The sequence below is a fragment of the Rhipicephalus microplus genome, chromosome 2 (genome assembly GCF_043290135.1).
Source record: "Rhipicephalus microplus isolate Deutch F79 chromosome 2, USDA_Rmic, whole genome shotgun sequence".
NCBI lineage: Eukaryota > Metazoa > Arthropoda > Arachnida > Ixodida > Ixodidae > Rhipicephalus > Rhipicephalus microplus.
The window spans coordinates 296,098,870-296,111,894 of record NC_134701.1 but is presented as its reverse complement, the minus strand read 5'-3'; the positions used below and the strand labels follow the sequence as shown (position 1 = coordinate 296,111,894).

General features: G+C 48.5%; 1 protein-coding gene across 1 annotated transcript in view; it reads left to right on the top strand.

Moving 5' to 3' along the window:
* LOC119162682 (BBSome complex member BBS7) overlaps window positions 1–13,025 on the top strand; it is a 287,576-nt gene that overhangs the window by 172,802 nt on the left and 101,749 nt on the right. The window contains exon 13 of the mRNA XM_075882301.1: window positions 10,361–10,435. Within this exon, the coding sequence (XP_075738416.1) occupies window positions 10,361–10,435 (75 nt within the window). The remainder of the gene's footprint in view (window positions 1–10,360; window positions 10,436–13,025) is intronic.

Sequence of the window (13,025 nt, the reverse complement as noted above, 5' to 3'; positions counted from 1 at the left end):
GCATGGCGCCTACTGATGGCGGTCATAACACCTTTTAGTTCAACGCACTCCACGCTTGTTAAGCGAGGAATTGCCAAAACATGTGTGATGGTATTGGTGTATAAGACTCTATACGGTGTATAGGACTATCAGTGTATAGGCATCGGTGTATAAGACTATATAATCCCTGGCGACTGTTGCGGAAAAATCTGCACACATAAATAATGAATGGAAATATCTCATTATTTCCGAAAGTGTTGTTTGTGTGGCATAATTGTTTTGTTTGTTTCACGAATATGTTACGTGAGTGCTTATGACAGTCATATACTTGTAATATCTCCTGCTGAAGAAAACGCAGTTCTGTCGAATCTTTTAGATCATTCGCAGATGCAGGCGTTACTTGCACAGTAAAGCCCAATGTATTAAGTGATTTGAAAACGTCCCGATGTTATTTCACTTACTTTGGCACGGGCTTGTTCTAGTCCCGGAGTCTATGTATAGTTGTAATAATGTTGGTACCACTGAGCACATTTTCCTAGCACCCATCTTGTGGTGTACGCGATAAAAACAACGAGTGTCTTCTCCTGCATCACCATGTTCACAATAAATCGTCCGCTTAGACGAGAGTCTGCCGACCCTAAGGGAAATTGTGTAAACTTACAACTTTCAGAACTTTCACTAGTTATGAAGCCTTGCACCTTATAAGTTGAGAAATTTGCGTCACGAAATTGAGGAATAATTAAGAACGTATGGCTAAGCAGCGTGTACACGGTGGGTGCAGAGAAAGGCGACAAGCGCCGGTGGATCAGGCGAGTTCGTGCCGTGACATCACATTGCCGTGACCGTAGCGACGCCAGTGTTTGTTCTCGGGGCTAATACTACTGCTGCTAGTAGAGAGGAGGGAGCAACCCACACTCTAAGAAGCTTCGCCCCTAAAAAAATCACAGCATATCCACGAAATGAATGATGAGTGATGCGAAGCGTCTATCAATGCGTCCGTGCTTCCATCCATGCGTCCGTCCATCCATACGTGCTCCCGTTTTTTTCGTCTGCTCATGTGTCCGCGTGTCAGTCCATCCGTCCGTGCGTCCGCCCGTCTGTCTGTCAGTGTGTCCGCCTGCTTGTCTGTCCGTTCGTGCATCCGTCCATTCATCTAGTGAACACTTCAAGTTCTGCCATCTCGCTTTCTTTATCATATATTCATTATATTCAGGTACTGCCATCCAACGGACAATCCAAGGATTAAACGGAAGTATGTACCACATTTTGGCTGTCAGCGCTTTGTTAACGCAGAGACCATGATAAGGACGCCATGCTACGTTTTTCGTAACACATTGGCACGCGTATATGTGCCCGAGGGCGAGTATATGCCACTGGTATGCGGGTATGTGCCGCAGGTTACGCACTACGACAAAGGGAGACGCACAAGCCACGCCATAAGGAGCTTCGCCCCTAAAGGGTTATGCTTCTGAGCCTCTCAGCTGATCCGACCAATAGAAATCATCAAGAGGCCTTGACACTGAAATTCACGACACAGTGTATAAGAAGTCGGCACGAGCGAAAAGCGAGGTGCGTGCGCTCGTTGAGGATCCGTACTACATTATTTTCCTAAGAGTGCTTGTTCACCCATTCGGGTGCTCGAAAATGGCCGTTTCTTGTGCGGACGTCATTTTTTTCTTCAGCACACCCGTGGGTTTTCTTTTACGGCACATTTCCGTGCCGCCCGGTTGTGCCCTCGCGATCTCCGATGACAGCGTAGCTCTGGCCGACTGGATTAGCACTACGCCATCTCCTGTCGCCGACAAGAGCTCTCGCCAGTGGTACATGTGCAACCTTGTCCTTGTTTCCTGTCTTCACTTCCATCACTCCCTGTCCCACCACCTCACTCTCTCCTTTCTATCTCTCTACCTTTTAATTCTATCCTTTCATTCCCTTCTCTACTCCCTTTCCTCGTGAGCTACTGTCGAGGTGTCCTCCCACTGAAATACAGTTACTGGGCTCACTTTTATGTTCTTTTCCCCTTAAAAATCACTCACCTCCCCTCCCCCCGTCCACGAATGTTGAGCCCATACCGTTTCAAGTGCTGTGGAGTGCTAGATAAATGGTATTTAGGCGCGCGTTTTGAACTAGTGCAATATTGTTATGTATATAAAATGCTAGCGAAAGTTATATGACGCTTTAGAGCATTTACGATTCGATTTCGGCGGTACCATACGCAAAGCTAACAATCACTGTAAAATAGTCTCAAACAAACCTTTCCCTCTCTGGGGAGATCACTCATCGAGGCCGGCAGCAATGATGAAGGAGAGAAGGGCGTTGCGGCGACGATCACTGCAGCCGGTTGGTGAGAAAAGAGGCCCATTTGAATAGCCCTATGCTTCCTGAAATAATTCATCCTAGTGCAGTTGTCGTGCAGGGGATGCAGCAGCAACAAGACGCAGAAACGAATAAAAAAGTGCAGATGTCATGCCAGCCTCATGGCATACTTATGCTACTGGTCAGCTGTCTCGCAGGGTTTTGAAGCTGTGACAGCTGAAATTCATGATAGATGGCGCCGCCTACGTTGCATGGCATGCTGGCACGGGTATCCCGGGAGGCGGACTTCGCCGAATGGTTCCTTACTGTAGCCTAAGGCTATGTGACCGGCGCGAGTCCACCCGGAATGTAGTGGCAGGGAAGTCATCTGAGGTAGCGGAGACTGTGCGGCCAGCAGAGGTGACAATGCCAGCCGTGACAAACGAGGGCACGGCAGTGGCGACGCCGGAGGTGGCAGCTTTTACCTTGTCTGCTGCAGAGACATCAGTGGGGCCCCCAGTGACGCCAACCCAAAGCATAAGCCGGAGGGCATGAACGCTGATGAGGCCCTCCTGGCTTTCCTGGAGGACGAATAAAATAGTATTCCCATATTTCAGGTCTTTGTCGTTCGAGCGCCTTCTTAAAGAAAGAAGGATGTGGGGCAGCATGCGCGTCTATGCTTCCTTTCTGTTTGACGGCAGTGCGGCTAGTGTACCTGCAATGAAAACCATTCTTCATAAACCAATAGGAATATGCGACAGAAGGAGACCAAGACAAGCGCTTGTCTCTTTCGGTTCCATACATGCAGTTATTTGCAATCTCATTAATGTAGAACGATCAAAAACCAACACGGTCAAACGTTCTCCCTTTTGGAGGAAAAAAATAGCTGCATATCCGCGGAGTGAATGATGGAGAGTGGGGCGAAGCATCCATCCGTCCATTCGTTCTTGCTTCCGTCCGTCCATGCGTCCTTCTGTGTGACCGTCCACGTGTCCATCCGCCCGTCCGTGCGTGCGTCTGTTCGTGCGTCCGCACGGCCATCTGTGCGCCCATCCCTGCGTTCGTCCATGCATCCGCCCCTGCTTCCATCCATGCGTTCGTCCATGCGTCTGCTGTGTGTCCATTCATTTATCTAGTCCACACTCCAAGTACCACTATCTCGCATCTTTTCATCGTATATTCCGCATACAGAAGCACCACAATACAGCCGACATTATAAGAACTAAACGAGAAATGGCACACGCACACTTTCTTACGGCTTGCGCTTCGTGTCTACTTCCCACCTTTAACCACCTCGAGTTCATGGTATATACTACTTCACTGTATTCATGGCACTGTGGCCTAATGCTCGCTAAACCTTTCTAAAACCAAGGAGGTTACGCCCAGCGAGTATAACGTAGCAACCCTTTCTTGTCAGATAGTGTTCAATGTACATGCCAATGGCTGCTAATGAGGAATGAGAGACAGGAGAATTCGGCTTTTAGTTTACGCGCACGCTATGAATTTTTCATTGTTCAACAACCCGCAGGAGAAATCTCCCACCGGCACTATCTTGCAGGTCAAAAGGTAAGACTGGTTACACACTACGACTACGGCTACGATTACGAGGGACGAACGGGTGCCACTTTAAGGAGCTTCACCTCTAAAACGGTCCCTGAGACATTGACGCCTTTTTCCGGGGGCCGTTCGCTCTGTCCCCCCTTTCCCGGCTCCCGAGAAATGCAATTCTCCCTCGGCAGGGGAGTCGGTCTTCACTGGTGAGAGGGAAACCGAGAGTTTGAACAGTATCAGCGGGCTTGCTGGAAGATCATTCTTGTACCAGCCACCGGACGCGAACGACTGATCTGTGATACCCTTGCGAGCCATGGCCATCGACCAAAGGCATAAGGCTACCCTGTTCTCTTCATAGAGTGGACAAACCATCTACTTGACCTCCAGGCGTTGTTGCTACGGTAGCAATAAACTGCTGTTTTGTTGACCTAGCCTGTTGTCTTATTCGCCCGAACCCGTCATAGCTGTAGTGCCTCGAGCTACGCGAAGACTACGTGCGTGGTACGAGTGCGTGTGGCTCGAAGCAGGCTTCTGTACCGCCGTGCATAGACTTCAATTCATGTCGTTTTTTGTTTTTTTTCTTAAACTATGTAAAGTGGACCCGCGGCTTTGTAGAACACCTGCTGGCTCCGCAGATGGTCTGGGTTTCACTCTTACTTAAACCACAGTTTTTTCTTCATTTTTTTGTCTTATTTGCATCTTTTCGACTTTTCAGTCACGCACGTACAAGATGATTTTTCGCTCACAACTAACGTCAGCATCAAACGCTGAAATCTCTGCGAAATGAGCGTTCCAACGCTATCGCGTTCATAGTTTATACCAGTTGTCTCGGTTCAGTGTGTGGAGAGCGTTGATAAAGCATATCGTGGAAATGAAAAGGGACCCTTTTTGGTTGAGTGTCACACATTAAATCTAGTTCATGTGAATGGAACTTGACTCCATGTGTTTAGGGTTTACTTAGAGGCACTGCAAAATAATATTATTACTACGCGTATGTGCCGGACTGAGAGAATGGAATAGAAGTGTGGATTTCGGAAGAAGAAGATATCTCTCTCGGCAGCTTCGTCCCGTGCGGCCTCGCCATCCACCCTTCTGGAAAAAAAACCACTGTACTTCTATTTCAGACGTAACAGAGGGGCGGAAGGTACGGGGTATAACAAATAATGACAGGACCGCTACCCTTAAGACTTCGCCGGAGTCGTCGCCTCGCCGGCCTTCTTGCTCCTTTGCCCATGACGCCTGACGAAGCAAAAGCTCGGAAACCAGCCCCCAGTAGCTCTTGACCGTATTACAAGACGCTCGAGCTATTTCTGTGAAGGTCAACGGTGACATGGACGCATGGCTCAAGCACTACAAGCGGGTAAGCTAATACGAGAAATGGGATGCTGCCTTCCAGCTGTATCGTGTGGTTTTTTTTTTACCTTACTGAAGTTGCACTCGTCTGGTACGAGAACCATGAGTATATGCTTCCGACGTGGGGAAACTTTGTTGCTGAGATAACGAAGTGTTTCAGTAACACTGCTGCACAAAAGAAGCTTGCTGAGCAGACTCTTGCAAAAAAGGCTCAGTTGCCCGGTGGGACATGTAAATCTACACAGAAGAGATATTGAGGCTCTGTAGACAAGTAGATTTCAGCTTTTCCGAAAAAGACAAGGCGGGACATCTATTGAAAGGTATTGCTGAGAATGTGTATACTTTCAAATAAGCAAAGAAAGTCTCACATCCTTGTCAGATGTCGTTAGACACTGTCGGACGTTTGAAACCCTGTATCAGTGCAGAATAATGCTGGTTTGCTCGTCTGGCCAATGTCACCACGGTGGCCAGCGTAGAAGCCGTACCACCTGTTAACCTAGCTACAACCATCCTTCAGATTGTTCGAGAATATCTAGGAAGACAAGAAAGCATGACACGAGAAGTGGCTTGCGCCTCTAAGCGCAATTTACCGCAAGACGTAGCTACCTCACAGCTTGAGTTTTTTTTAGTCAATTTGTCAACGGAACAGAGTTTCTGGAATCTCGACGTAGTTATCGCTAGAGACCGACCTGCTTCCCAAGACTGCCATACCCTCAGCGCTGCCGTAATGAACGACCATACTACCGGCCAGCGAACGATTCTAATGTGCATCGCACTCACACAAATTACCGCGACAAAATGCCAGATCACGTCAAGGCGCAGCGGCGACTTCACCCAGCTCTTGTGTGCTACAACTGCGGCTTGACCGGTAACATATCAAGGTACTGTGATCAACCACAAATACCACGAAACTAACGGCCTCCACATTCAATTCAACAGTCCGGTGTCCCACCCTTACAAGAACACTGACTAGACAACCACGACCTAACAGCAGCTTCCGGCGGGGGCACTTCCGCAACACTTCTTCGGCCTCCGACCTGAGTGTGACACCACCTCCAGCACTTCGACTGTGCTGGTTGCCGTCGCCGTGTCACCACTACGCGCACCCACATCAGGCCAACTAGGCTGCGTGGCCGCTGGGAATAATGTCACTGGTGATTCGCTGCAAGAACAAATACCTCCCCTGGTGTTTATGTTTACAGAGTGCAAGTTTTTGTTGATGGTATACATCCAATGGCTTTTGTAGACACTAGAGCCACCGTGTCGATCATGAGAGTTGCGTTCAAAGCTCGTTTACGACGAGAAGTCATCTTTTTGTGGGAGAAAGCGATAACGTTCGTGGCGTTGGTGGCAACTCGCTGTGTCCGCTTTGTGTTTGTACTGCGGCAGTGTCACTGAGTGATCGAGTGTTTGTGACAGAATTTACGGTTCTTCCACGGAGCACGCATGGCATAATCCAGGGCATAGATTTTCTGCGGATGTGTGGGGCCACTGTGTATTGTTGATCTGGCGAGTTTATCATAAGTGGCGTTTTTTTCATGGGCTTACCGAGAATTCGGGCAAGGAAAATGGTGCGCTCTGAGTCTATGAAGATACCGTTGTCTTGGCCTTCTGTGCTCCATGCGTTCCAGTAGTTTCTTCACATATTAACGACAATATTACCAGGTTTGACGCGTCATTGGAGCCTTTCCACGTGAGTGGTATAAGGAACACGTTAGTACCCCACAGCATAGTTTCCTTGAGGAAAAGTCATTCAAAACTTTGCACAATGAATCGTTCAAATGGACCTGTGCTGCTAAGAAAAGGACTTAGGCTACCCTCGTTTAAAAAATACTCGCCGGAAACAGTAGCTGTCCACTCTGACGTTCCGCGTGATGTGCAAGTGAACGCCTGCTCAGACAGTTCCAAAATTTTTCTATGGTTGATAAGTCACTGCCTGTGGACAAACGCAGTATGCTTGTGGACGTTCCAATAAAGTACTTGCAAGTTTTTTATTCCTCCCAGAGTGACCATACGCCTTCGATTTCCCCATGTCGTACACGCCACAGCATAAATACAGAAATGACACAGCCAATCCGACAAAAACCATACCAAGTATCACAGTCCGCGCGCAAAGTAATAGACTTTCAAGTGTGTGTAATGTTGCAGAAGGGCATCATTCAAGAATCATCGAGTCCTTGGACTGCTCCTGTGATTCTTGGGAAAAAGAAAGGCGGTGTCGACTATTGCCGTTTGAACTCCATCACGAAAAAAGATGTTTATCTTCTTTCACGAATTGATGACGCCTTGGACTGTCTCCATTCGGCGTCCTACTTTTCGTCTATTGATTTACGTTCAGGCTACTGGCGGATCCCTACGCATCCAGCGGACAAGGAAAAGACTGCTTTGATAACTCAGGACGAACTTTATGAATTTAACGTGATGCCGTTTGGATTGTGTAACGCTCCTGCCACCTTCGAAGGTTCATGGGCACGATTCTGCGTGGCCTAAAATGAAACGTCTGTATGTGATACCTAGATTACAACGTGATCTTCGGGCCCACATGTCATCACCACAACGAACACGTGGACATTGTTCTGGAATGCATTAGAAACGCTGGCCTTGTTCTTAATTCGAAGAAGTGTCGTTTCGGTGAGCGAAAAGCCTTGGTAGTTGGGTAACTCGTCAACAAAGATTTATCAGACCTGACCCAAACAATGCAGCAGCTGTGAAGGTGTGCAAACTACCTCGCTCAATGAAAAAGCTTCGTAGCTTTCTAGGCCTGTGCTCGTGCTTTCACTGATTTATTCCTACATTCGCCGACATTTCTTTCCCCCTGACCATTCTGCTATGTCAAGGTGCTAGTTTTGAATTGAAACATGACTGTGAGACGTCCTTCAACCAACTCAAGTTCTTACTCACGTCGCTGTCTATTCTCCGGTACTTTGACCCTTCCGCGCCTACCGGAGTTCATACTGACGCCAGGGGCATTGACATAGGTGCAGTTGTAGTAAAATGCTGCAATGGAAAGAAACATGTCAATACATATGCCAGTAGAGCTACAAGTAAACCGGAACGGAATGACAAAGTGACAGAGCAAAAATGTTTGGCACTCGTCTTCACTGTACATACCTTTACGGTCGTCCTTTCCAAGCGGTCCCACAACATCATTCCTTGTGCTGGATTGTAACCCTTCGAGACATATCTGGCCGCTTTACACACTGGGCCCTCCGCTTGCAAGAGTATGACTTCGTGGTATATACAAAAGCGGCCAGAAGCACACTGACGCTAACTGCCTTTCGCGGATGCCGCTTACTAGAACACTTTGCGATGCCGACCATTCCCATCATCTAATTGCGTCAGTGACTCCAATATTCGCGGAAAAGACTACCTTTGAAAATGAGCAGTGGAAGGACGTCAGCTTGGAGCCGTTATTTGCTGAAGCACGAACATCCACTTTGGCAGAACGCTTTTGCGTTCGTCAAAGATGACTTTACAAGAAGACCTTTTCAGCCACGGGTTCGGGCTTCTTGTTGGTGGTTCCGGACACACTCCGTTTCTATGTTCTGCGTGCCATGCATGAAGACACAACTTCGGGTCACTTGGGAATGACGCGAACACTCCTTCGGGCACACGAGCGATTTTACTGGCCACGCATGCGCCAGTCAGCTGAGCAGTACATGGCCAATTGTACTCAATGCCAGATGCGAAAATGTCGTGACTACTCCGGCCGGACTTCTACAGCCTGTGAGGCCTCCCAGTACTTCATTTGAGCAAGTTGGCAATGACTTTGTGGGTCCTTTTCCGCGCTCGGCAAAAAGAAACCGATGGATTGTAGTGTGCGCTGAATATCTTACCCGCTACTGCGAGACGGCCGCCCTGCCGTCTGCGACTGCTGGTCAAGTATCCTCCTTCCTCTTGCACTCTATAATACTGTGCCATGAACCTCATCGCGTCATGATAAGTGACCGTGCCCGTCAGTTTACGGCAGACGTTGTCGAGGAACAGCTCTGAACGAGTGGCTCGAAACTTCGACATTCGACACCTTACTATCCACAAACGAATGGCCTCACTGAACGCACAAACTGGACACTCGTGAATATGCTCTCAATGTACGCGGCCGAAAGACTGGGACGAAGTCTCACCGTTCATCACGTATGCCTTCAACACTGCACAACATGAGGCCACGTCAGAGCCCTTCCTTCCTTGTTTATGTTCGACCCCCTCGTCACACCCTGAACACGATCTTTTTGTTTTACGACAATGACAATACCTCTTTAGCCGAAATACTTTGCCTTGCAGAAGAAACTCACCGTTTTGCCCACCTGCGTACTATAGCATCGTAAGGTGGCTGAAAGCTACCCTACGACAGCAAGCACCGCCACGTCACATATGAACCAGGATACCTCGTCTTGGTGAGGAAGCCTATGCAAGCGTGGCTCGTCCACAACGCTCCTCGCCCACCACACTGGCTCATTCCTTGTCCTTTAGCGCTTAAGTGCGGTCGATTACAAAATTGCACGACTGACAGCTAGTGGGAGACGATCCACTAAGACTTAGGTTACCCATGTAGCTCGCCTCATAGCTTTTTGACTGTGGGGCGATGCATCAAACGCGCGGTGCACTTCGTCTGTGAAGGGGGAAAGATTACAACGTGTAGGTGCCGGACCGAGAAGAAATCATAGAAGTGTGAACTTTGGAAGAAGGAGATCTCTATCTCGGCAGCTTTGTTCCATGGGGCCTCGACATCCAGCCTTCTGTTGAATAAACTGTCCTACCCCTATTTTAGACGTAACAATTATATTATGCGGAATTTCACGTCCCAAAACCATGATATTTTTATAAAAGACGCCGTAGTGGAGGAATCGGGTAATTGCGACCCCCTTGGCTTCTCTAAAGTGCGCCTAAATCCAAGTGCACGGGCCTCCAACATTTTCGCCTCCTTCGAAAATGCAGCCGGGATTCGATCTCGTGGGTTAGCAGTCGAGTGTCATAACCACTATACCACTTAGGGCGTCACTACGAAACGTATGCGTGCAATAAATATTACTTGGCGGGTTCAGCATAGCAGCCCATAAAATTATTTTCTTAAGCTAAGTACCTCAGAACGTTTGCGCTACGCATAACGACTGGGGAACTTGGTGAACCATTGCTTATGAAGTTATGAGTGATAACGCACTATTGTACATATTTTCATTTGCAGTCCAACGTACCCGTTGACCTGTTGGACAGCAGCAAGAATTCAGCTGTTGTCAGCTACACGACGTGTGATCCTCAGGTAGGTACGAATGCTCTTTTCAGCACAGGGGTAAATCATGTTAAGATATATCTGCGTACACAGGACTTTAGGAACAGACCTACTTTCTATTAAAATTGATGACAGCCAGTGTCCTGTCATTTTCGCTCATTGACTGCCGAAGCAGAAATACCTGCTTTGACAGTCAATGAAATATCATTGACTGTCGAAGCAGAAACAAGAAGTGTTCGATTGCTTCCTCGAGCTGCTCGTCACTGCTCCTTCCTCCGTTCTAGCGCAATCCTCAAAGATCCGATCCCGTGCACTCGAGACGCGTGTAGTCATGGCCAATTCTTGCAGCTGCAGCACGCCGTTGTCTGCTAGGAGGGCGGGCGTATTTAGAACACGTTTATGGTATGCGTCATTCTTCCCCCTCCAAATGCATTGTCCCGATGCGTAAGCCGGCGAGTTAGACGGTGTTATCTGTTATATGCGTTGGGGATAGTGGCATTAAGCACAGATTATAATGTTTACTGCCGGTCGTAGTATGGTTTCATTCTAACAGCGTGAAAAGTTCAGGCACCTGGATAAACTAACTTGTCTTTCCGGCGAAACTTTGTAGTTTAAAGGGGTAATTTGGCGCAGTACTCGGTAAGGAACAAAGTAACGACGTAGAAGCTTTTCGAAGAGGCCAGGTGTTCGTGCACGGTTCCATATCCATAATCTGTCACCTTGTGCTTACTCGAACTCTCTACGTCGCAAGTTGTATGGGTGACCAATAATTCACTGGTGCTCTTGAATGCGGTATCGTGGCAGCTGACCTGCTTCGTCAGCCGTTTGAGTGGAATCTCTGACGTCACCTTTCTGGCAATCATGGTCACTTAAGGTGCATTCAGACGACGGACCGAATCCCGATGTGGCGGGGCGGACGGCGCGTCACGTGACCTCACATCAGCGATTCCCCTCGTCCGCGACTCGTCCGCGCGGCTCGCGGACGGATGAACCCAACCTGTTTCTCACATCGGGATTCTGGCGGGGGAGAGCCGGTACTTCAGCGGAATAGCTTGGGGTCGGTGGCAACCAGTACACTTTTCGTCTGCTCGCGGCATGTCCTCCATGGCTCGCGAATAGCTGCATGACTGGTCGGCATTATCTACGCTTGAGCATGGTTTACTTAGTTTTCGGGGTGCTCTGTTCTCAGGTGATTAAATACGCGGAAGTTATTTTTGGTGGTTCGGGAAATGTTGCCGCCGTCGTTTGACACGCGAGATTCTTAGCCGTCATGATGGTGAAATTTTCTAACTTCTGCAACCGGCGACGCGCCGCTTCTAAAAAAGGATGGGAGACGCGTTCAGAAGTTCTACAAGTGGAGAACAATGGTGTTGAAAGAACATTCTGCCAGCAACTACCTTTTCTCCTGACAGAATAACACTCCTTGTTCATTTGTCACAACGCGACAGACATCGCAGTCAAGCGTCGCTTCTTGCGGGCATCCATGTTGAATACTCTCAAACCGGTCTGCTTTCAGCAGACGCAGGTGAGCGGCGAACCTGCTGTCGAGGGTAATCCGGCTGTTTTCTCCTAGGAAACCGTCCGTCGTGTGGATGCGTCTGCAGGCGGATCATCCGCGGATTAGCCGTCCGCGTCCACGACAAATCCGGATTCGGTCCGTCGTCTGAATGCACCATTACAGACAGCGCTGCATCCGGAGGTGTAGTGTCTGTTTGGCAATAAACAAGCTGGAACGGCGTCGCTTGAGCAGCATCGTGCAATGCGGTGTTGTATGCGAATGTTGCATATGGTAGTATAGTGTCCCATGGATGGTGCTCCATGCCTAGGTAAATTTTTAACATATGAGTCGGTGTTCTGTTAAGACGTTCGGTCAGGCTAATGGTTTTCGGATGATCAGCAGTTGTTTTCCTCTGGCAAGTGTGGGTAAGCTTTACGATGGACTGCATAAAATCGGCTGTAAATGCCGTTCCTCGGCCTGTACTAACAATGTTATGAGCATCATAGTGGATTACTTTGGCGAAGAAGAAGAATTTGGCCACTTCGAAGACTGTCCATAAGAGACTGTCTCAGTATATCAGACAAGTTTTATGTCGCTACTACAATCTACACAGGACGTATTGCTGCAGCTTAAGGAGGTCGTGTTGGATAGCCCCGCTTCAAGTCAGGTTCAGGCAATTGTGGCTCTAGATCTGAAGTGGGCATTTTACAACATCTCTCACGACCTAATGCTTGACAATCTAGCTTCCTCCCAGAGCGTCTCCCGCGTCTACAATTGTGTCAGGTTCTTTCGTTCCAACCGCATGGCCACTATCGGAATCAGGGACCACAGCTCAGACGTAATTCGTTTCGCAGGCAGAGGAACATCACAAAGCTCAGTCCTTTCGCCTAGCTTGTTCGACGTGGCTATCACTAAACTCCCTCCATTATTATAACAGATTCCCAACATCCAGCATGCTATCAATGCAGATTATACAGCAATTTAGGCCGCCAAAGGGTGAGACAGAATCATCTCGGGTGTTGAATAATATTGCGGATCGGAGCAACCTGGAGTTGTCCTTACTTCATCGAATCGTGCGAGTCATCTTGGCCCCCCAGGGAGGATGTTGCAGAATATTCTCTT